Source organism: Artemia sp. Qi Xiang Cuo, chromosome 2 (assembly GCF_049724085.1).
Source record: "Artemia sp. Qi Xiang Cuo chromosome 2, ASM4972408v1, whole genome shotgun sequence".
Lineage (NCBI taxonomy): Eukaryota > Metazoa > Arthropoda > Branchiopoda > Anostraca > Artemiidae > Artemia > Artemia sp. Qi Xiang Cuo.
Window position 1 is genome coordinate 60,438,693 of NC_142795.1, and position 26,369 is coordinate 60,465,061.

At 35.1% G+C, this 26,369-nt stretch overlaps 1 protein-coding gene across 1 annotated transcript in view; it reads left to right on the plus strand.

Moving 5' to 3' along the window:
* The window catches only part of LOC148955456 (leucine-rich repeat-containing protein 3B-like), a 108,303-nt gene that overhangs the window by 75,168 nt on the left and 6,766 nt on the right, over nucleotides 1-26,369 (plus strand). Inside the window, exon 3 of the mRNA XM_089107373.1 lies at nucleotides 24,573-24,776. Coding sequence (XP_088963499.1) covers nucleotides 24,573-24,776 — 204 coding nt within the window. The remainder of the gene's footprint in view (nucleotides 1-24,572; nucleotides 24,777-26,369) is intronic.

Here is a 26,369-nt window from a genome sequence, read left to right on the forward strand (position 1 = left end):
TTTTTGTTAAGATTGCTTGACTTTTCGCGGTGTTTTCACTCTTTTTCTAAAATTAATTAAAAAAAACTTTCAGAAAAATAATTTTTTCAAAGAAAAGTAAAGGACATTTTAAAATTAAGCTCAGCAGATACAAATACCTTTTAAAATTAAAACTAAAAACGACCAGAAATTACTATTAAAGAATAAATGAAACCCAAAACGAACAGAAATTAAATAAACAATCATAACAAAAACATACAACAAGTAATAATATAAATGAAAAATAGATCTTAAAGCGGGTAATACTTAGATTGAATGTGAAAATCAAGCTTAAGACGAAAAAAATATTTTCCTATTAAAGTACAAATGAAACTTAAAACGAACAGAAATTAAATAAACAATCAATGGAAACAAACATACAATAGATATTAATGTAAATTAATAAATAAATCTGAAAACGAGTGAAACTTAAATTGAATATGCAAATCAAGCTTGAAACAAACAAAAATCACCACAAACAAGAGTTTGGGTATGACCTCCTTCTCTCACTGTAAAAGTCTAAAACCTCCTCTTTTTCCATACCAGGGCACTTGGTATCAAAGGATTTGTCGTAGGAACTTCGAAAAGGGCTCATTCGATTGGAAATTGGAGTGGCTAGTGTCCTTTTTGATAGTCGAAAGTGATTGGAGGGTAACTAGACCCCCTCACGCCCATCATTCCCCTAAACACATCCAATCAAAATTTTGAGATAGCCATTTTGTTCCACGCAGTTTTTAATTAATGCTCAGTCAACACCTTGCTTAAGAAGGCACGAGAGGTCACCTCCGAAGTTGTCTTGCCATCTCTTCCTAGGTCTTTAAGGTGGGCGGCTACCGTGGACCCTTCCTACAAAGATAACTTTTGGCGCGCGGGATTTATTCCATTCGATTTATGTGACCCAGCCAAATGAGTTGCTGGGGTGGCACTTTCTGGCTAATTGTAGTTTCTCGCTTCAATTGCCTTAAAGGTCTTCGTGGGATATTCTGTCTTGATACGTTATACCAGCTATACGATGGATACATTTCGTCTCAAAGACAAAAATTGTGCGTTCGTCCTCAACTTTTAGTGGGCTCAAAGGGCTTTTAAAGGGCTCATTCAATTTGAAATTGGAGTGGCTTGTGCCCTTTTTAATAGCCGAACGTGATTGGAAGGCGACAAACAACCCTTCCACACCCACCATTTCCCGAACCACATCCAATCAAAATATTGAGATAGCCATTTTGTTCAGCGGAGTTTATTTCCCAATAGAATGTATGTTTTGAGGTGGACACTACCCCCACAGCCCTCAGGGCAAGGGATGTAAGTTATGACCTGGGGTATATAAGGTTTTTATGAAAGTGGTTGTCGTAGAAACTTCAAAAAAGGCTCCTTTAATTGGAAATTCAAATGGCTAGTGCCCTTTTTAATAGTCGAAAGTGATTGGAGGGCAACTAACCCCACTCTCACGCACATCTTTTCCCCAAACACATCTAACCAAAAGTTTGAGATATCCATTTTAATCAACTTAGTTTTAAGTTCTGGAAATTAGCTCTTTGAGGATGACAACCCCCCTCCCCCCACAGCCCTCAGGGCAAGGGTTGTAAGTTATGCCCTGGGGGCATATACGGTTTTTATAGAAGGCGTTATCATAGAAACTTCAAAAAGAGCTCATTCGATTGGAAATTGAAATGGCTGGTGCCCTTTTTAATAGTCGAAATTGATTGGAAGGCAACTAACACCCCTTCCACGCCCACAATTTCCCCAAACACATCCAATAAAAATTTTGAGATAGCTATTTTGTTCCACGCAGTTCAAAGTTCAGAAAATTATACAAGGATTATAAGTTATGCCCTGGGGTCATATAAGGTTTTTATTAAAATCTTTGTCGTAGAAACTTGAAAAAGGGCTAATTCCATTGGAAATTCAAAGGGCTAGCGCCCTTTCCAATGGTCGAAAGTGCTTTGAGGGCAACTAACCCCCCTCTCACACCCAAGTAAAGAACGATGTTGTCACAATGTATATTTTTTTTTCCATACCAGGGCACTTCGTATCGAAGGAGTTGTCGTAGAAACTTCGAAAAGGGTTCATTCGGTTGGAAGTTTGGAGTGGCTAGTGTCCTTTTTAATAGTCAAAAGTGATTTGAAGGCAACTAGCCCCCCCCCCACGCCCATAATTCCCCCAAACACATCCACTCAAAATTTTGAGATAGCCATTTTGTTCAGCGTAGTTGATTTCCAGATAGAAAATATGTTTTTGAGGAGGACACTCCCCCAAAATCCTCAGGGCAAGGGTTTTAAGTTATGGCCGGGGGGGCATATAAGAACGATGTTGGCACAATGTTTTATTTAATCTTGGTTTCCATTAGAGCAGGCCCCTTAGTATCGAAAAATTTGTCGTAGAAAGGTCGGAAAGGGCTAGTTCAAATGGATATTAGAGTGATTTATGACCTTTTTAATAGTCGAAGTTATCGTAAGCCAACTAACACCCCTTCCACGCCCACCATTTTCCGAAACATACCCAATCAAAATTTTGAGATAACCATTTTGTTTAGCGCAGTTGATCATGGTTGCAGCGGCAGCTGCAACCTAGTAAAGAGTGAACCACGGCCCATAATAACCAAAAGTTAAAAAACACGTTTAGAAAAAAACTGCCTAGTGAAAAAAATTTCCATCTTACACTGATTTAGGAATGGTAACTATCGTTTCAGTTCGTATTAAAAATAAAAGTGTATTGCGAAAAGAAATTTATGGTTATTTCGAAAAAAAGCCTGAAACCCCTTGAAAATGGCGTCAGATCGAAATGAAAAGTGTATCGTTGGTCTCAGCATAGTCGAAAACCTTATTCAGGAAAATTACAGTCCCCAGCCTTGAAAAACAAGAAAAATTACTTTTTTGTATGGGTAGCACTGATCTGTCTCCCTTTTTTTCTCCTTTTTTTCCAGGGCTAGCGGTTTACCAGAACATCATAGAGAGATGTTTAATGACTCATTAGAAAGCTGTTTCTCACATCTAAGTGATTTTTATAAATTCCACCATCTGCAAGCGCCATATGGCACAAAATGGCACATTATATGCCATTTCTCAAGGGGCTAACGGGCTACAAAAACATCGTAGACAGATGTTTAACAGCTCACATTAAAGCTATTTCTCATATATACGTTTTATTTATAAATTCTACCCCCTGCAACTGCCAAATGGCACTAAAAATGGCACTATTGATGCCATGTCCCAAGTGGAAAAGCTAGGGGCTAGTGGACTGCCAGAGCTTCTTAGAGAGATGTTTAATGGCTGATTTGAAAGCTATTGCTCATATCTACGTGATTTAAATCAGTTTTGTCATTCGTAGCTTCCAAATAGCACAAAAAACGGCACCTTTTGTGCCACTTCTTAAGTTGAAAAGCTTTGAACTATAAAACGGTTCCATTCTAATAATTATTTTCCAAAACCCTTAACTGGAGATTTACAAGGGACCCTTCCCGTATACTCCCCCTCCCAGCCCCCTTAGTAATTCTCATTAGTCTGTTGGGAGTCAGAATCAAAAGTCAAAAATAATGTTTAGGAAAAAACTGTCTAGTGGAAACAAATTGTCATCTGACACTGATTGAGGAATGGTGACTATTATTTTGGTTCGTCTTAAAATTAAAAGTTTATGGCGAGAAGAAATTTATGATAGTTTCGGAAAAAGCCTGAAACCCCTCGAAAATGGTGTCAGATCAAAATCAAAAGTGTACCATTGGAATCACCATGGTCGAAAACCCTTGTACAGAGAAACTACAGCCCTTCTCCTTGAACAACAAAGAAAATGACTGTTTCCATGTTGTAGCACTGATGCGTCTCCCGTTTTTTTTTTTTTTTTTTTAGCAGGGCTAGGGGGTGACCAGAACATCACACAGAGATGTATAATAGCTAATTCGAACGGAAATTAAATTTGCTAGTGTCCTTTTGAAGTAACCAAAAATATTGGAGGGAAACTAGCCCCTCTTCCCTCCCTGAAGGTCCCCTCCCCCCAAAGCTATCCAATCACAATTTTGAGATAGTCATTTTGTTCAACATAGTTCAAAGGTCAAAGATCTTTCGTTTTGGTGATGATACGACCCTTCATACTCCCTGGAGAAAGGGCTGCACACTGTGTCGGTATCAGGCGTAATTATATCACGTGTATCGGCGTGAGCGCATTGTTATTGGGCGTATTGGTATAGCATGTGTCTTGACAGATGTTTAATAGCTCATATAAAAGGTACTGCTCATATCAACGTGAGTGGCGTAATTTGTTCAAAATCCTGAGGGGGGGGGGGAGTTGGATCCAATTTTTCCAAATCAAGTGAAAATGGGCCATATATTACCATAGAGGCAAAGATATACTAAAGAAAACTGACCTGTTTCTCTGAATGCCTGAATTATAAAGGCTTATCTTAGTTTTGACAAGATTTTTTTTTTTGCAGAAACAAAATTTCAGCCGGGGGGAAAAATGAGGTCTGGGGGGCAAACTTGGGTCTGAAGGGGGCAGTGGCCTTCCCCCTGCCCCATATCGAGTACAACCTTCCTATAAATTTCACCATCAGCGATTAACTTAAAAACACACAGAACATTGGTAGCATTAGTCTATGCCCTCTTGAAAGAAAAGTTACTGGTACTTATGTATTATACAAACACACTCAAGAAGGGCTGTTAGGTTAATCATAATGAAAGATATCCTAATATGGTGAAAATATAATACTTTAGTTTATATAATAATATAATTTGGGCTAAATATTTCCACATTAAGGGGGGGGGTTAAAATAAATCTCAGACAGGGGTTGAAAACCTAATTCAACCTAACCTCTTGCCCCCACCCCCTTAATGTGCAAATATACAGCCTAAATTATACAAGTCCAATGCATTCTGTCGCCCGTCATTTATCCTTGTGGCTATGAAATCGGTTTGATGAGATCGTACATTCAGTAAAATTCTCGACTGTTTGGTATCATGGTTGCAGCGGTAGCTGCAACCTAGTAAAGAGCAAGCCACAGCCCATAGTAACTAAAAGTTAAAAAAAGCGTTTTGAAAAAAACTGCCTAGTGAAAAAAAATTTGCATCTTTCTCTAATTAACGAACGGCAATGGGGTTAATGTCCATGAACAGGGTTAATGTCCAAGAGGATGTTCGTGTTCGATGTGGAGTACGCCAAGGAGGCGGGTTATCCCTTAATGTTTTTAAGCTTTGTATTGGCATTGCTATAGTGCTCTCTAAGATAGTTGATACTTGATTTCTTTGTTTTTCTGATATATCGTATATTGCTTACACGGATGACACCCTAATTGCTAGTAGGAACAAATTTTCTTTTTCTAAAATGGTGGATAATGTGAGAAAAGGTTTTTTAGATATTGGACTTAATTTAAATTTTGAAAATTACGAGTATCTTTGTTTCAACGGTAATGCTACGAAATCTCCTTTGAATTGAAATATGCTTCTATACGTTCAGTCTATAGCCTACGTTGGCTTTGTATTATTTTGTGTAATAATATGTTTTGTTTTCGCTAGTCAGCTGATAGAGACGCATGTACCAAGATTAGATGTGGTTATTCCAAGATTGTTGCAAATCGGTCGAAATACAATCGCAAAGCTTTAGTGTGGTTGTATTCTGTTTTCTGTGACCATGCTATTTAAGATATTAACATTTTGTTTAGGAAGAATGACCTATCTAAACTAAGGAAAGGCAATTATAGGTATTGGAATTTTTTGTCGCACCTTCTGTTGTCATTTAGTAATTGCCGTATCTTCGAAAAGTACAACACACCTGATATAAAGGAAAAACTTCTTCATTTACATATACAACTGCTTACATATAATACTGCACATCACCATGGTCTAATTTGTTTGTTTCGCTGAATTTTCTTTTTATTTGTTTATCTTACTTTAAAGTGCTGTGGGTGTTTATTTTTTCTTTCCTTTTTCTCTTTACTCCACTATGTTTCACATTGTTTGTGCAGTGGTTTATAAATAAATTATTATTATTATTATCATTAACTATTATTTCGGTTTGTCTTAAAAGTAAAAGTTCATTGCAAAACGAAATTTATGGTGATTTCGAAAAAAGCCTGAAACCCTTCCAAAAAGGCGTCAGATCAAAATGAAAAGTGCAACATTGGAATCAGAAATCTTGAAAACCTTATACAGGGAAATTACAGTCCCCGTCCTTGAACAACAAGGAAAATCGCTTTTTTGCATCGGTAGCACAAATCTGTCTCCCTTTTTTCTGTTTTTTTTTTTTCTCCATGCCTAGTGGGTCACCAGAACATCATAGAGAGATGCTTAATAGCTCATTCAAAAGCTATTTCTTATATCTACGTGCTTTTTATAAACTCCGCCATCTGCAAGCGTTACATGTCACTAGAAGGACACTTTATGCCATTTCTCAAGTGGTGGCGCTAGTAGGCTACCAGAACATCGTAGATATATTCTTTATAGCTCATATAAAACATTGCTCATATCTACGTTCCTTCTATAGGCCTAAATTCCACCATCTAAAATTTCCAAATGGCACTAAAAACGGCACTTTTTGTGTCATGTCTCAAGTAGAAAAGCCGAGACTATTGGGCTAATTGAACTTAGAAGAGTTATGTTTTATGGCTCATTTGAAAGCTATTGCTCATATAAAGGTGCTTTGTTTTATCAATTCTACCATCAGTAAGTGCGATATAGCACTGAAAACAATACTTTTGGTGCCAATATAAGTGTAAAAGCTCCAAAGAACAAAACAGGTACTATTGTGATAGTTATTTTCCAGAACCCTTAACTGGAGGTTTACAAGAACCCTTCCCGCACCCTCCCCCTACCAGCCCCCTTAGTAAATTTTATAGATCGTCGGCTCACCAGTAAGCTACTGAAACATTAGCAGGCTACCACACCATCGTAGATAGATGTTTAATGGCTCAATTATAAGCTATTGCTTATATTCACTAGGTTTTTAAAAATCCTACTATTAGTTTTTACAGATGTCAATATGAACTAGTTTCTCCGGAGAATTCGCAATGAACTCTTTGTCATGGTTGAAGCATTAGCTGCAACCTAGTAAAGAGCGAACCACAGCCCATAGTGACTAAAAGCTAAAAAAATTTAAAACGGTCTTTTTTTCTTCGTTTTTTCCAGGCCTAGCGGGTTACTAGAACATCATAGAGAGATGCTTAAGAGCTCATTCAAAAGCTATTTCTCATATGTACGTGGTTTATATAAATTCCACGATGCACACGTGCCGTATGACCCCAAAAAGGACACTTTATGCCATTTCTCAAGGGGTGGAGCTAGCGGGCAACCAGAACATCGTAGATAGATTTTTGATAGGTCATATATAAAATATTGCTCATATTTACGTTCTTCCTATGAATTCCGCCGTTTGAAAGTTTCAAATGGTACTAAAAACGGGACTTTTTGTGTCATGTCTGAAGTGAAAAAGCTGGGGCTAATGGCTACCAGAACTTCTTAGAGTGATGTTTAATGGCTCATTTGAAAACGTTTGCTCATATCTACGGGCGTTTATCAATTCTACAATTCATAAGTGAGATATAGCACTTAAAACAACACTTTTGGTGCCACTTCTCAAGTGGAAAATCTTGAAAGTATAAAACGGTATAATTGTAATAATTATGATCCAAAACCCTTAACTCGAGGTTTGCAAGAACACCTTCCGCAGGTTCCTCCTCCGGGCCCCCTTAATAAGCTACGCAATTAAAGTCCTACAAACACCAATATATTAAATTAGATTATTAGAGGCGAGGTTCTCTTAGTATAGCGCTGGACTTCAAATTAGATTATCATGTGTTTGATTCTTCCTTGGATTTTTTTTTCAATCATGGTTTGTCCATTCTTATCATTACATTTTAGATAATACGCTATTTTGGCAAATTTGATGCACTCATTTTCCCAGGCATATCCCAGGAAGACTCATTTTAGAGCTGCTATTCATATCTATATGATGTTAACCAATTTTACCATCCATAGGTGTCATATAGTACGAAAAACGGCACTTTTGGTCCTACTTCTTAAATGGAAGAGTTTGAAAGCATAAGACGGTACCATTGCAATACTTATGGTCCAAAGCCTTTAACTGGAGGTTTATAAGAACCCCACACATATACTCCCCCTTCCAAACCGTCTGTGTACGTTTCATAAATCTTCTACTCATCTTAAAAGTAAAAGATTATTGCGAAAACAAATTAACTAAAACTAAAAACTTGTAAACTAAAAATCTACCGAATATTAAGCTGGAATTATTAACACTTTTGAATTAAACCTTCAAACTTCACTCCGATGAAGCCTGCGTGCTGGTTCTAATGACAGTAATTGAGGGAAAGGGACGTCCTTGCCCCCTTATTTTTTGCTCCTGTTTAGGTTCTTTTTTTGGTTATTTTATTGAAAAAGGCACTTTTTTCATTTGAAAAAAAAAATGGGTGGAAAAACAGAAAGTGCACTTTATGGGAATGTGCTATCAAGTCAAATTTATAAAAAGTGACTAGGCATAAATATAAGCTTCTAAATGCGCCCTTAAACAGCTTCATAAGTTTTCAACTGGAACTAGGGAATGACATTAAAACTTAAAAAGAACATAAATTAGTCCTTATAAATAAAAAGATCATGGCATGGTTATGGTTGTTTCTACATTAAATTTGAATAAAAAAACGAGCAAAGATTAATCTAAAAAAAAAATTTTTCCAAGGGAAGTAAAGAGCGAAGTTGAAACTTAAAACGGACAAAAATTATTGCTTCACAGCCTATCAAACAGTTCGTGATAACGAACTGTAAGTAAGGAGCGACCCGGCTCAATAGTAACCGAATCTGTTAAAACCGGAATTTTGATACCAATTCATTAAAAGAATTAGATTTTTATGCTAATTTTAAATATACAAGTTTCATCAATTTTAGTCTTACTTATTTAGAATTTACGAGTCTGATAAAATTTGCATTGTTTTCAAAAAAAGGGGAAAACAACCCCTAAAAGTCATAGAACTCTAATGAAAATCACACCATCAGATTAAGCGTATCAGAGAACTCTACTATAGAAGTTTCAAGCTCCTATCTGCAAAAATGTGGAATTTTTATTTTTTTTCCCAGAAGAAAGATCACGGATGCCTATTTGTTTTTTTTTTTTTTTTTTTTTTTTTTTTTTTTTTTCCAAGGGTGATCGTATTGATCCAGTAGTCCTAGAATATCTTGAGAGGGCCTATTCGAACGGAAATTAAAAGCTCTAGTGGTATTTTTAAGTGACCAGATAAATTGGAGGGCAACTTGGCCCCCTCCCACGCTCATTTTTTCCCGAAGTCAACCAATCAAAATTTTGAGATAGCCATTTTGTTCAGCATAGTCGAAAATCTAATTAATATGTCTTTGAGGATGACTTGATCCCCCACAGTTCCCGGGGGAAGGGCTGCAAGTTATAAACTTTGCCCATTGTTTACATATAGTATTGGTTATTGGGAAGTATACTGGTATTTTCAGGAGGAGTTTTTTTCTAGTGGGGGGTCGGGGTCAGAGTAGGGGTTACGGGGGAGGATATTTCCATGGAGGATATTTCTTTGGGGGAAGGAACATTTCCATGAAGGGGGCGCCAGATTTCCTAGCATTATTAAAAAAATGATCTGAAATTAAATAAAAAAACAAGTTGTTTCCAACTGAAATTAAGGTACAATATTAAAACTTATAACGAGCAGAAATTATTACGTATATAAGAGGGATCACCCCCTTTGTCAATACCTGGCTCTTCACACTGAAGTTTTTTAGTACTTTCAAAAAAGCTTTCTATTCTAATTAACCGATCTTTGAGATTCAGGGGTTTGTGATTCAAACAAAATTCAAGCTTTAGAGTAAAGAGCGAGGTATTGACTAGGGAACGAACTCCCTCATATACGTAATAAAACATTCGAATAAAGAAGTTCGTTACATAAGTTATTTCGCAAGTTATACGTCAGAACAAAATTTCGAGAAAACCAATTAGCCAAAAAAAGGAAAATTAATATGCGAATTTTGTTTTAATTATTCATGTACAGTGAGCCAAAATCAAAGCTATATTAATTCAAAAACGTTAATTAGGTCTTTAAGGATGACACCCCCCCCCACAGCCCTCGGGCCAAGGGGTGTAAGTTATGCCCTGAGGGAATATAAGGCTCTTGTATAGAACACTTTGTCGTAAAAGCTAAAAGAGTTCATTCGATTGGAAATTAAAATGGCTAGTGCCCTTTTTAATAGTCGAAAGTGATTGAAAGGCAACTAACATCCCTTCCACGCTCATCATTTCCCCAAACACATCCAATAAAAATTTTGAGATAGCCATTTTGTTCCACGCAGTTTTTAATTAATTAGTTTAAGCTCAGTCAACAGCTTGCTTAAGAAGGCACAGGAGGTCACCTCAGAAATTGTCTTGCCATCTCTTCCTAGGTCTTCCTGGTGGGCGGCTACCGTGGACCCTTCCTTCAAAGGTAACTTTTGGCGGACAGGATTTTTTCCATTCGATTTATGTGACCCAGCCAAATGAGTTGCTGGGGTGGCACTTTCTGGCTAATTGTAGTTTCTCGCTTCAATTGCCTTAAAGGTCTTCGTTGGATATTCTGTCTTGATACGTTATACCAGCTATACGATGGATACATTTCGTCTCAAAGACCAAAATTGTGCGTTCGTCCTCAACTTTTAGTGTCCTCGTTTTGCAGGTGTAAATGGGAACAGTGATGACTAGCGAGTCGAAGAGTCGAAGCGTCAAATGCATTGATAGGTGTTTGTTTTTAAAGATGGGGAACGTCCTCGTGAAGCTCGTATTCCTTAGGGTGAATCTTCGTTTTATGTCATTTGAACAGTTGTCATCGGATGGTAGTAGCCTTCCTAGGTACAAGAAAATGGTTACCGGTTCGACTTCTTCGTCGACATGAACAGGAGATGGGTTCAGGTCTTTTGTGATGTACAAAATCTTTGTCTTCTTCATGTTTATTCGCACGCCGAAGCTTTTTGATGCAGATTCAAGCTTAGAGGCTTGGGCCTGTAGACTGGACTCTGCTAGCTCGTCGAAGTCCTTGGTATAAGCTAGGGTCTCAATGTTAACACTGATAATGGTTTCTTTGGCATTCTCTCGAGCAGAGAAAGCACGGTATGCAAAAACAGCTTAAAAAGTTGGGGAGAAGGAATGCAACCCTGCAGGACGCTCAAGTTCTTACAAACTTTTCTGTTTGGCCTTCTGGGGTCCAAACGAAGCTACGGCAGTTGTCGCACATGTTTTTATTATGTAGACAAATATTCAATTTCTGAATTTTTCAACAATTAATATCAATATTCATCAAATATTCAATTTGATGATGTTTATACTTTCCAAGACTGTTCAAGACACACATAGTTTTCAGTAAAGTGCCAATGACCGAGTAGGTTTTAGACTTTTACAGTGAGAGAAGGAGGTCATACCCAAACTCTTGTTTGTGGTGATTTCTGTTCGTTTCAAGCTTGATTTGCATATTCAATTTAAGTTTCACTCGTTTTAAGATTTATTTATTAATTTACATTAATATCTATTGTATGTTTGTTTTAATTGATTGTTTATTTAATTTATGTTCGTTTTAAGTTTCATTTATAATTCAATAAGAAGATATTTTTTTTTCATTTTAAGCTTGATATTCATGTTCAATCTAATCATTACTCGCTTTAAGATATATATATTCACTTACATTATTACTTGTTGAATATTTTTGCTATTACTGCTTATTTAATTTCTGTTCGTTTTGGGTTTCATTTATTTTTTAATAGTAATTTCTGGTCGTTTTGTGTTTGACTTTTAAAAGGTATTTGTATCTGCTGAGCTTAAGTTTAAAATGGCCTTTACTTTTCTTTGAAAAACTTATTTTTCGGAAAGTTTTTTTTTAATTAATTTTTGTTCGTTTTTGATTGCAAAAAAATTTGAGGTTTTAAAAATTCCTTATTTCAAAATCAAACTTTAAAAAAATCAAATATTCATCTGAGTATCAAAACTGATATCAAAGTAACAATATCAAAGTGAAAAAATGGGTTTGTATCAACCTCGGAGTTTTTATTATCTGTTTGAACTATTTTTAACAAAATTGCTATCTCAAAATTTTTATCGGATGGATTTGGGGAAAAAGGGCGTGGGGGGCTAGATTAAGCTTCGGGCTCTTTTGAATCTTTAAAAGTGAACTAGAACTTTCTATTTTCAATCAAATGAGCCCTCGGAAGTTTATACGAGTATCCCTTCTATAAGAACCATATATATCCCCGGAGTATAACTTACAACGCCTGTCCCTGGGCCCTGGGGGGTTTTGTCAACCCCGGAGTTTTAACATCTTATGTTTGAAATATTTTTAACAAAATCGTCCCCTGAAATTTTTTATCGGATGGGTTTAACCATCTACAACACCCAAAGGTGTGAAGGATGGTAGGGGCTAGTGGCCATCTGATATTTTTTCACTCTGAGAAAATGAATTAGAACTTTCAATTTCCATTCATATTAGCCCTCTCTGAATTGTATACGAGCATACCTTCCATAAGAACCATATATTCTCTCAGAGCAATACTTACAACGCCTTCCCCGGCCCTGGAGGGGGGGGGGAGTTGTGTTGACACAGACATTTTTCTTATCTGATCTTTGAACTATTTTTAACGAATTGACCATACTTAAAGGTGTTTTTGTTATATGATCTTTCAGCTGTTTTTAACAAAATAGCTACCTCAAATTTCTTATCAGATGTATTTGGAAAAAAGGGCTAGAGGGCCAGTTGCTCTCTGATCACTTTTGACTCTTAAAAATGGCACTAATACTCTCGATTTCCAATCGAATGAGCCCCCTTTGAAGTTCATACAATGACCTCTTCTATATGAAATGCCTCTGGGAAAAAAATTAAACTTCCAATGGTTAAGAATGCGTCACGGGTAATTAAAGAAATAGGAATGGAATGCTATAGTTAGAATGGTTTTAAGTTGAAAATTGTACCATTTGCCTAAAAATAACTCTTTTGCGAAAGAATTTTTTTTGCGAAAAGGTATTTGCGAAAAGGTATTCCGTTGGTTAAGAATGCGTCACGGGTAATTAAAGAATGAAGAAGGGAATGCATCAACAATACAAAGAATATGCTCAGATACGTAATAGATTTGACGCCTACAAGAGACATTGGTACAAGGTATTCAATAGCTTAACTGGCTTTATATCATTTTGCGTAAAAGCTAACTCTATTTGCGAAAAAGAGTATAGCATTTGCGAATTGGACTGTACGAACGATATTAATTTTTGATTGAATAATAGGGATGTGAATGATCCTAATTAGTGATCGGATCGTATGAAGGTGGAGAAAAAGTGTTTAACTGATTAGCAGTTAAGGTAACTCCTCGGGGTTGTTAACTCAGGCAATTTGTTATAAATTTGAAAAAACATCAATTTATGAAAATGGTTAACGATGATAAAATGGTCCTGTGAGTTGACCTGGCTTTACTTCTTCGATGTGTTCTGTATAATACACAAGTGGCGTTTGAACAGTGCTGTCAATTTAAAATAGGGTCTAACGTTATAGTATACTAAAAAATTGATGCTAAGAGAGATGTAGATGGCAAGAAAAGAATTTTAATAAAGAAATTCAGAACAATCCATAGAAATCCTTACAAATCAAGTAGTGAGGTGATAAAAGGTTTGAAGCATCATGGATCATAAGCCCCAATTACCCTAACCACCAAGGACCTCAACCTCCATAGGTCCCATACCTCCAACCTCCAAGGGGACCCTCACCCAAACTTTTTGGCCCCTTCCCCCATTTTTTGATTTTTTTTTGAAGTTTTTTTAACTTTTTTTTTTATTTTTTTAACATGATATATTTTTTCAACTTTTTTTTACATCTCTTAGAATGACATGATACGTCCTTAAAACATAAAAAAATTACGTTTGATATTTCCAAAATTCAAAATTAAATTAATAAAGAAATGTTAGTCGTGACTTTTACTATTAGAAAAATACTATTTGTAGTAGCGCTTTTTTTTATTGGACTAAATTTTTTTTTGGACCAAATTTATTCAACTTTTTTTCTTTCTTTTTTTTACATATCTTAAAATGACATTAAATATGCTTATGACTCTAACAATTTTACTCTATGCATGCTCAGAGACACGATGCAGTACCTTGTTACTGTTACATTCTCGTGAGATTTTAATGTTAATTTTGGTTTTTTGTCGATGATATTAAAGACTTTTCATATTATAGTACCATTCCTTCGTGATTATATATGTCACTGTTAACTTCTTTTGATGTCTCAACGTCCATGTGGGATTTTTTTTGTTGAAATTCGAAAGTCGGAACAATTCAATAGTGTTTTTCGTGGTTTACCTTATCAATTTTGCACTCTCTTGATATTTCAAAATTCATTTCGGAGTTCAGTCGTTGAAATATATGATTTGGAATATTTCAGTAGTATTTTGTCGTTGTTTACCTTGTCACTATTACATTCTCTTGATGCTTCAAAGTTCATTTTGGATCTTTTTCGTTGAAATGTAAGAGTTGGATTATTTCAATAGTGTTTTGTCGTGGTTTACCTTGTCACTGTTACATTCTCTTGATGTTTCAAAGTTCATTTTGGATTTTTTTTTGTTTGTTGAAATGCAAGGGTTGGAATATTTCTGTACTGTTTTGTCGTGGTTTACTTTGTCACTGTTACATTCTCTTGATGTTTGAAAGTTCATTTTGGATTTCTTTCGTTGAAATGCAAGAGTTGGAATACTTCAGTAATGTTTTGTCCTGGCTTACCTTGTCACTATTACATTCTCTTGCTGTTCCAAAGTTCTTTTTGGATTTTTTTTCCCTTGAAATGTAAGAGTTAGAATATTTCAGTTGTGTTTTTTGGTGGTTTACCCTATCACTGCTACATTCTGAAGGTGTTTCAAAGTTCATTTTTGATTTTTTTCGTTGAACTGTGAGAGTTGGAATATTTCACTACTGTTTTCTCATGGTTTACATTGTCACTGTTACATTCTCTTGATGCTTCGAAGTTCCTTTTTGATTTTTTTTCATTGAAATGTAAGAGTTGGATTATTTCAGTAGAGGTTTGACGTGGTTTACCTTGTCAATGTTACATTCTCTTGATGTTTCAAAGTTCATTTTGGATTTTTTTCGTTGAAATGCAAGAGTTGGAATATTTCAGTAGTGTTTTTCTTGGTTTTACTTGTTACTGTTACATTCTCTTTCTTTATGTTTCAAAGTTCATTTTGGATTTTTTTTTCCTTGAAATGCAAGAGTTGGAATATTTCAGTTGTTTTGTCGTGGTTTACCTTATCACTGCTACATTCTGAAGATGTTTCAAAGTTTATTTTCGATTTTTTTTTTCGTTGAACTGTAAGAGTTGGAATATTTCAGTACTGTTTTGTCGTGGTTTACCATATCACTGTTACATTCTCTTCATATTTCAAAGTTCATTTTGGATATTTTTTCGTTGAAATGCAAGAGTTGGAATATTTCAGTAGTGTTTTGTCGTGATTTACCTTGTCACTGTTACATTCTCTTGACGGTTCAAAGTTCATTTTAGATTATTTTTTTTTTTGTTGAAATGTAAGAGTTGGAATATTTCGGTAGTGGTTTTTCGTGGTTTACCTTGTCACTATTACATTCTCTTGATGTTTCAAATTTCATTTTGGATTTTTTTTTTGTTGAAATGTAAGAGTTGGAATATTTCAGTAGGGTTTATCGTGGTTTACCTTGTAACTGTTACATTCTATTGATGTTTCTAAGTTCATTTTGGATTTTTTTTTCGTGGAAATGCAAGAGTTGGAATATTTCAGTAGTGCTTTGTCGTGGTTTACCTTGTCACTGTTACATTCTCTTGATGTTTCAAAGTTCATTTTAGATTTTTTTTTTCATTGAAATGTAAGAGTTGGAATATTTCAGTAGTGTTTTGTCATGGTTTACATTGTCACTGTTACATTCTCTTGATTTTTCAAAGTTCATTTTGGATTTTTTTTTTGTTGAAATGTAAGAGTTGGAATATTTCAGTAGTGTTTGTCGTGGTTTACCTTGTCACTTTTACATTCTGAAGATGTTTCAAAGTTCATTTTTGATTTTTTTTTTGTTGTTGTTGAACTGTAAGAGTTGGAATATTTCAGTATTGTTTTCTCGTGGTTTACCTTGTCACTGTTACATTCTCTTGATGCTTCAAAGTTCATTTTGTTTTTTTTCGTTGAAATGTAAGAGTTGGATTATTTCAATATTGTTTTGTCGTGATTTACCCTGTCACTGTTACATTCGTAAGATGTTTCAAAGTTCATTTCGGATTTTTTTTCGTTGAAATGTAAATGTTAGAATATTTCTGTAGTGTTTTGTCGTGGTTTACCTTCTCACTATTACATTCTCTTGATGTTTCAAAGTTCATTTTGGATTTCATTCGTTGAAATGTAAGAGTTGGAATATTTCAGTAGTGTTTTGCTGTGGTTTACCTTATCGCTGTTACATTCTCTTGATTTTTCAAAGTTCATTTTAGATTTTCTTCCCTTTAAATGTAAGAGTTGGAGTATTTAAGTGGTGTTTTGTCGTGGTTTACCTTGTCATAGTTACATTATCTTGATGTTTCTAAGTTCATTTTATATTTTTTTTTTCCCTTGCAATGTAAGAGTTGGAATATTTCAGTAGGGTTTTGTCGTGGTTTACCTTGTCAAAGTTACATTCTCTTGATGTTTCAAAGTTCATTTTAGATTTTTTCCCTGGAAATGTAAGAGTTGAAATATTTCAGTAGTGTTTTGTCGTGATTTACCTTGTCACTGTTACATTCTCTTGATGTTTCAAACTTCATTTGGATTTCTTTCGTTGCAATGTAAGAGTTGGAATATTTCAGTAGTGTTTTTTTGTGGTTTACCTTGTCACAGTTATATTCTCTTGATGTTTCAAAGTTCATTTTGGATTTTTTTTTTTGAAATGTAAGAGTTGGAATATTTCAGTCAGTAGTGTGGGTCGTGATTTAACTTGTCACTGTTAAACTCTCTTGATGTTTCAAAGTTCATTTTGTATTTTTTTCGTTGAAATGTAAGAGTTGAATTATTTCAGTAGTGTTTTATCGTGCTTTACCATCTCACTGCTACATTCTTAAGATGTTTCAAAGTTCATTTCGGATTTTTTTTCGTTGAAATGTAAATGTTAGAATATTTCAGTAGTGTTTTGTCGTGGTTTACCTTCTCACTATTAAATTCTCTTGATGTTTCAAAGTTCATTTTGGATTTCCTTCGTTGAAAGTAAAAGTTGGAATATTTCAGTAGTGTTTTTCTGTGGCTTGCCATATCACTGTTAAATTTTCTAGATGTTTCAAAGTTCGTTTTGTATTTTTTTTTCCTTGAAATGTAAGAGTTGGAATATTTAAGTAGTGTTTTGTCGGTGGTGTACCTTGTCACTATTACAATCTCTTGATGTTTCATAGTTAATTTTCGATTATTTTTTGTTGAAATGTGAGAGTCGGAATATTCCAATAACGTTTTTTCATGGTCTACCATGTCACTGTTACATTCTCTTGATGTTTTGAAGTTCATTTTGGATTTGTTTCGTTGAAATGAAAGAGTTGGAATATTTCATTAGTGTTTTTTTGTGGTTTACCTTGTCACAGTTACATTCTCTTGATGCTTCAAAGTTCATTTTGGATTTTTTTTTTTGAAATGTAAGAGTTGGAATATTTCAGTCAGTAGTGTGGGTCGTGATTTACCTTGTCACTGTTACATTCTCTTGATGTTTCAAAGTTCATTTTGGATTTTTTTTTCGTTGAACTGCTAGATTTGAACAATATCAACAGGGTTTTTTCATAGGTTATCTTGTCACAGTTACGTTTTCTTTATGTTTCAAAGTTCATTTTGGATTTTTTTTTTTTTAATTGAAATGTAAGAGTTGGATAATTTCAGTAATGTTTGTCGTGGTTTACCATGTAACTGTTACATTCTGAAGATGTTTCAAATTTCATTTTGGATTTTTTTTCGTTGAAATATAAGAATTGAAATATTTCAGTAGTGTCTCGTCATGGTTTACCTTGTCACTGTTACATTCTCTTGATGTTTCGAAGTGCATTTTGAACTATTTTGTTGAAATGTAAGAGTTGGAATATTTCAGTAGTGTTTTGTTGTGGTTCAACTTGTCACTGTAAAATTCTGATGATGTTTCAAAGTTCATTTTGGGCTTTTTTCATTGAAATGTAAGAGTTGGAATATTTCAGTAGTGTTTCGTCATGGTTTACCTTGTCACTGTTACATTCTCTTAATGTTTCAAAGTTCATTTTGGATTTCTTTCGTTGAAATGTAAGAGTTGGAATATTTCAGTAGTGTTTTGCCGTGGTTTAACTTATCACAGTTACATTCTCTTGATTTTTAAAAGTTCATTTTGGATTGTTTTTTTTTTTTGAATTGTAAGAGTTGGAATATTTAAGTAGTGTTTGTAGTGACTTAACTTGTCACTGTTAAACTATATTGATTTTTAAAAGTTCATTTTGAATTTTTTTTACGTTTAAATGTAAGAGTTGGAATATTTAAGTAGTGTTTTGTCGTGATTTACCTTGTCATTGTTTCATTCTCTTGATGCTTCAAAGTTCATTTTGTAATTTCTTTTTTCATTGAAATTTAAGAGTTGGATTAGTTTAGTAATGTTTGTCGTGATTTACAGTGTCACTGTTACATTCTGAATATGTTTCAATGTTAATTTTGGTTTATTTTTTTTTTCGTTGAAATGTAAGAGTTGGAATATTTCAGTAGTGTTTTTTCATGGTTTACCTTGTCAATGTTATATTCTCTTGATGTTTCGAAGTTCATTTTGGATTTCTTTCGTTGCAATGTAAGAGTTGGAATATTTCAGTAGTGTTTTGCTGTGGTTTACCTTGTCACAGTTACATTCTCTTGATGTTTCAAAGTTCATTTTGGATTTTTTTTTTTGAAATGTAAGAGTTGGAATATTTCAGTCAGTAGTGTGGGTCGTGATTTACCTTGTCACTGTTACATTCTCTTGATGTTTCAAAGTTCATTTTAGATTTTTTTTTCGTCGAAATGTAAGAGTTTGAATATTTCAGTAGTGTTTTGTCGTGGTTTACCTTGTCATTGTTACATTCTCTTGATGTTTCAAAGTTCATTTTGGAATTTTTTTTTTTAATTGAAATGTAAGAGTTGGATAATTTCAGTAATGTTTGTCGTGATTTACGTTGTCACTGTTACATTCTGAAGATGTTTAAAAGTTAATTTTGGATTTTTTTTTTCGTTGAAATGTAAGAGTTGGAATATTTCAGTAGTGTCTTGTCGTGGTTTGCCTTGTCAGTGTTACATTCTCTTGATGTTTCGAAGTTCATTTTGAACTATTTTGTTGAAATGTAAGAGTTGGAATATTTCAGTAGTGTTTTGTTGTGGTTCACCTTGTCACTGTTACATTCTGATGATGTTTCATAGTTCATTTTTGGCTTTTTTCATTGAAATGTAAGAGTTGGAATATTTCAGTAGTGTTTCGTCATGGTTTAAATTGTCACTGTTACATTCTCTTAATTTTTAAAAGTTCATTTTGGATTTCTTTCCTTGAAATGTAAGAGTTAGAATATTTCAGTAGTTTTTTGTCGTGTTTTAACTTGTCACTGTTACATTCTCTTGATGTATAAAAGTTCATTTTGGATTGTTTTTTTTTTTGAATTGTAAGAGTTTGAATATTTAAGTAGTGTTTTTAGTGAATTAACTTGTCAATGTTACATTATATTGATTTTTAAAAGTTTATTTTGAATTTATTTTTTAAGTTTAAATGTAAGCGTTGTAATATTTAAGTAGTGTTTTTTCGTGATTTACCTTGTCATTGTTACATTCTCTTGATGCTTCAAATTTCATTTTGGAATTTCTTTTTTGAAATGTAAGAGTTGGATAATTTCAGTAGTGTTTGTCGTGATTTACCTTGTCACTGTTTCAATCTGATAATTTTTCGAGGGTAATTTTAGATTTTTTTTTTTCGTTGAAAGATTAGAATACTTACGAAGTTTTTTGTAGTGGTCCACCTTGCCAGTGTTAAATTCTCTGGATGTTTCAAAGCTCATTTTGAACTTTTTTCGCTGAATATTAAGGGTTGGAATATTTTAGTTGTTTTTCATTGTGGTTTACTTTGTTACTTTAAAATTCTGATGATGTTTCAAAGTTCATTTTGGGCTTTTTTCGTTGAAATGTAAGAGGTGGAATATTTCAGTAGGGTTTCGTCATGGTTTACCTTGTCAATGTTGCATTCTCTTAATGTTTCATAGTTCATTTCGGATTTTTTTGTTGAAATGTAAGAGTTGGAATATTTCAGTAGTGCCTTGTCGTGGTCTACCTTATCACTGTTACATTCTGTTGATGTTTCAAAGTTCATTTTGGATTTCTTTCGTTGCAATGTAAGAGTTGACTCAGACACACAGTCATAGTGAGAGAGATATCCAAAAAGTTGGGTTTATCTAGGTTCACTTAGAGTGGCGCGCCACTCTGAGCCATTGCTGAATTTTTTACGAGCATCCCTTCAATAAGAACCATATATTCCCCAAGGGCATAACTTACAACACCTTCCCTTGGGCCCTGGGGGGCTGTTTAGACCCCTGAGTTTTCGTTATATGGTCTTTGAACTATTTTTCAAAAAAAATCTATCTCAAAGTTCTTATCGGATGGGTTTGAGGAAAAAAGAGCGTAGAGGGGAGCTAGGTGCCCTCCAATCTCTTTTGACTCTGAAAATTGAACTAGAACTTTCAATTTCCAATCAAGTGATCCCTCTTTGGAGTTAATACGAGCATCGCTTCCATAAGGCCCATATATGCCCCCAGGGCATAACTTACAACGGCTGCCCTCGGGCCCTGGTGGGTTGTGTCAACACTGGAATTTTTATTACATAACCTTTGAACTATTTTTAAACAAATTGATAAAATAGAATTTTTATTGGAAGTATTTGAAAAACAAGGGTTGGAGGGGGGAAGCTGGTTACCCTCCAATATCTATCGACGCTTACAAAATGAACTAGAAATTTCAATTCCTAATCAAATGAGCCCTCTCTGAAGTTTATATGAGCATTCCTTCCATAAGAACCATATATGCCCCCAGGGCATAACTTATAACCCTTGGCCCTGAAGACGGTGGGGGGAGTGTCCTGCTCAAACATATAATTTCCTGAACTTTCAACTACGTTGAACAAAATGGCTATACGAAAATTTTTATTGGATGTGTGGGGAAATGGTGGGTGTGGAAGGGGTGTCAGTTGCCTTAGAATCACTTTCGACTACCAAAAAGAGAACTAGCCATTTAAATTTCCAATTGAATGAGCCCTTTCTGAAGTTTCTACGACAATGTTTTCTATACAAAACCTTTTATGCCCCCAGGGCATAACTTACAACCCTTGTCCTGAGGGCTGTGAGGGAGTTGTCATCCTCAAAGACCTAATTTCCAGAAATTAAAACTACGTTTAATATTCCTCGAACTACGTTTTAATTTCCAATCGAATGAGCCTCTTTTGAAGTTTCTACGACACCGCCGAGGGTTGTGGGGGATTTTACTCCTCAAAAACATATTTTCTATCAAAAAATCAAGTACGCTGAACAAAATTGCTATCTCAAAATTTCATTGGATGTGTTTGGGCAAATGATGGGTGGGGGGGGGGCGGCGAGTTGCCACCTCCAATCACTTTCGACGATTAAAAAGGGCACTAGCCCTTTGAATTTCCAATCGAATGAGCCTTTTTTGAAGTTTCTACGAAAAAGCCTTTTATAAAAACCTTATGTGTCCCCAGGACATAATTTAAAACCTTTGCCCTGAGGGTTTTGGGGGATTGCCCTCCTCAAAAACATATTTTCTATCTGGAAATCAACTACGCTGAACAAAATGGCTATCTCAAAATTTTGATTGGATGTGTTTGGGAAAATGATGGGTGGGGGGGCTAGTTGCACTTCAATTCCTGTCGACTATTAAAAGGGGCACTATGCATTTGAATATCCAATTAACTTAGCCCTTATTTGAAGTTCTTATGGCAACGCCTTCTATAAAAACCTTATGTGCTCACAGTTTAAAACTTACAACCAATGTCCTGAGAACTTGGGGGAAGTTTCCACCTCAAAAACATATTTTCTATCTGGGAAATCAACTGCACTGAACAAAATGGTATCTCAAAATTTTGATTTGATGTGTTTGGGGAAATGATTGGCGTGGGGGGGGGGCTAGTTTTCCTCCAATCACTTTCGACTATTAAAAAGGGCACTAGCCCTTTGAATTTTCAATCGAATGAGCCTTTATTGAAGTTTCTACGACAACGCCTTCTATAAAACCTTATATGCCCCCAGGGCATAACTTAAAACCCTTGCCCTGAGGGTTGTGGGGGAGTGTCTTCCTCAAAAATATATTTTCTATCTGGAAATCATCTACGCTGAACAAAATGGCTAAAATGGCAAAATTTTGATTGGATCTATTTAGGAGAATGATGGGCGTGGGGGGGGGAGAGTTGCCCTCCAATCATTTTCGACTATTAAAAAGGGCACTAGAACTCTCGATTTCCAGTCGAATGAGCCCCCTTTGAAGTTTCTACGACGACCCTTTCCATATGAAGTTCCTCTGGGAAAAAAGATAATAAATAAATAATAAAACATTGGAGCCGTATGGCCTTTACTATAGGCAACGCTACAGCGTTGCCTCTGACATAGATCAAGAATTTCATCTTTGATCCAGGGCTTTTCTGTTTTAGTTTTCTGATCCATGCAAGTTGACTTACTTCTAGTGACTGCAGGAAAGCAGTTCGTGTTGTAGGTTCTTTCAGTTTATCGGTGTGGAAGTTTGTGATCTTATTTTTCGAAAGAGGAAGGGTATTTAGTTGGAGTTTTGTCAATGTTCTCATCACAAAGACATAATCTGAATCGAAGTTTCTTCCAGGCAGAGCGGTGGTAAAGGTGAGGTCCCAAGACCCAATCTGCCTGAAATATCACGGTCAAGCTGTGTTACTTCTCCGACAATTTCATTGTAGTCACACATTACTATCAAGAGATCTTTCTTTGGAATTCCATCAGTTAGAGACTGAAGTTATTGATTGAAATTGTCAACTTCTTTGTCCCCCCTTGAGGATTCGGGTGGGTACACTTGCATGACTCTTGTGTTCTGTACTTTCGCTTGCAGTCGAATCATCATAAAGCGCTCTGAGACTGATTTTTTGCCTATGAGTGCGTGCTTTGCTCCGTGTGTCAGGGAAAAAGCAACATCTTGTCGGTGTTATCTTTAAGTCATTAAACTTAATGAATTTTATACAATTGGAATCAGCATAAAAAGCCAATTCTTTTCATGCGTTAATTGTCATCAAAATTCCTTTTTTTAGAATTTCGGTAACTATTGGGTCGAATCGCTCCTTACTTACAGTTCGTTACTACAAACTGTTTGAAAAAACATACTATGCTTAAATATTGCCTCTGTAATTCATTTTCTTTCCTAGAACATGTTAGCTGGGATTCGAAAATTGAAAATTTGGTTATTTAAAACTACCTTAACCTCACTATTGTATATTCAGGGTATCGTAATTTTTTATACATGTATAAATATTTTGCTATACGGATATGTATAAAGAGGATTGATTAATTTCTTCAATATTTTATAGTTTAAAATAAAAAAAATTTCAGAAACAATCCATAAATTACAAAAATCCGCAGAGACCCAATAAATTCACCCTTGTGTATGGACCCTTAGGTACTAAAAGGGTCCACGAAATACAAATTATGCACCGGTGACGATAATTACATGAATTTGTTTGTACTTTCCCTATTTTAGGAGTCTGCGTTTTTTTTTCTCGAGAACCCGGATTGACCCTTCAATGATCCTGACAAGCACATGTGGGAATGGATTCTCGAGATTTAATCTACATCCCTGAAGGTTCCTGGACACGGTGCTTTGGGACTTACTCTTTTTTGTTATAACTGCTTAATATGGCTTTCAAATGTCATATTAATAGCCATCACCCCAGAGGTTGCCTTTTCTCTTGCTGCCTTCCGGACCGAATACACTTTGCCCAGATCACGAGGACTAAAGAGTGCATATCTTTATACTGATGTACAAAGAGGCATATTCGACTTTTAAGGACCGCAGGGAATTCAGTAAAGTCAAATCAGATTTTTCAGTAAAAAATAATAGTTAGTAAATTTTTTAACAATCAGGTAGATATGGAATATTTCACATAAATGGCCTACGAATAAAGTGAACATACCACTCCATGCCTTTTTTATGCTCTTTCCGAGTATAGTAATCGTTTTTGGTGTAATTTCAATCTAATCCAACCTTTCTAACCTTACCCAAATAAATAGCCCATATTATGTATTTCCTATTCGTTTATTAGTTCTCGAATTTGTCACTGTCAATTTAATTTATGGATAAACCGGTTTTAAGAAGAGTGACGCTAACAGAGGTATATAAGCCGCATCAAAAATAACAGATAAAGGTATCATCTTTGAGGGTCCGTAAAGGGCATAAAATTGAACTTGTATTAAAGACAATTGTTATATTCGGAAAGAGTATAAAAAAGGCACTTTATTCGTAGGTCATTTATGTGAATTATTCAATATTTACCAACAATCATTGCAGACTAACATTTGAAGTATCAGTTTACGTCTTTTATAGATTTTGTGCCATGGAACCAAGCTCACCCAAATCCCAGAAGATATGCCTATCGGCGTTAATCATCTCTCTTTTACAAGGAATCAAATTCAGGAAATTCGAGGAGATACTTTTTCCCAATATAAATGTTTGAACAAGCTTTATTTAGACGGCAATCCGATCACATCTATCAAACCTTTTGCATTTAAAGATCTTCCACGATTGGAGGTAAGCAGCATTTTCCTTTATTAGCGATTACCAGAGTTTAACAAAAATTTTACAATGGTGTGTTGTTATTTTTTTTTTTTTTTTTTTTTTCAATTGAGAACTTGAGTGAGGTCCTTGCTTTTATTTAAGAATATTTAATAATTTAAATCGCAACCTTTAACCAAAATGTGTCTTCGTGAAAAATGGAAGGAAAGAGTTTATTTTCAGGATATTGAGAACAGAGCTAAATTGAACTTCTAAAGTTGGGTGTGGCCATAATTTTTTATTTCTTCCTGTTTTCTTTTTAACTGACAGTAGGGTAAGAGGTTCCATATTGCGTACTGCCCTAGCAATTTCTATGTTATTTGCGTACTGCCATAGCAATTTCAACATTATTCGGAAAAGCATAGGGAATATCACAAGTGATTGCGTAATATGACTTATCAGGGTCAGTCACCTATTACTACGAACGGTACATGCCTTACCAGACGGGTTTCTAAGGTAACACCCATTTTTTGGAACTAGGAGCGAGATTGTGTGATGCAATCTGACTGGTTTCGTTTCACGGGTTCATTAATAGAACGACTAATGTTTTTGAAAAGGATAATTACTTCTAAGTTCAATAAGCAAATTAAACTTCCGATGGTTAAGAAAGCGTAACGGGTAATTAAAGTATGAGGAATGGGATGCTATAATTAGAATGGTTTTAAGTTGAAAATTGTGACGTAAAAATAAATCTATTTGCGAATTTTTTGGGAAAATGTATTTGTGTGCAGTTCTTGCTTTTGTTAAGAAAGCGTAGGGGGCAATTGAAGTATGAGGAATGGCATGCTATAATTAGAATGGTTTGAAGTTGAAAGTTGTGACGTAAAAATAACTATTTGCAAAGTTTTTGCGAAAAGGTATTTGCGTGAAGATATTGAGTTGGTTATACCTCACGGGTAATTAAAAAATGAGGAATGGGATGCTTGCATCAACAATACAAAGAATATGCTCAGATAATTAATAGATTTGACGCCTACAAGAGACATTGGTAAAAGGTATTCAATAGCTTAATTGAAAAGTAACGATAGAATGACATTGTGACTTGACCTAGCTTTACCTCTCCGATGTGGTCTGTATAATACACAAGTAATGTTTGAAAAGTATTGTCAATTTAAAATAGGATCTAACTTTCCCTTCGTTCCCCCATTTCTGCGGGGCTGGGTTGGGTTGGAGTGGGGGAGGGGGAGTCAATTTTGGAGGTAACACATTCTAAATGAGAAATCGTAAAAATACCCGAGACAATGAGCAAGTCCCAATATGACAAGTATTTAGTTAATATAATGCTTGGAAGAGAAATTAAGTTTTGAGGGGGGGTGTAAAAATGGTACTTATTTAATATCCCGGTTGTAACTTTTCGTTCCCCCAATTTTTCAAAGTGGGTGTTTACAACTAAGGGGGAAACTTGCCCGACCAAAGAGTATTTATATTCTTGTCACGAAAGAGTATTTATATTCTTGTCACTTTTCGTTCCGCTAATTTTTCAAAGTGGGTGTTTACAAGTAAGGGGGAAACTGGTCCGACCAAAGAGTATTTATATTCTTGTCACTTTTCGTTCCCCCAGTTTTTCAA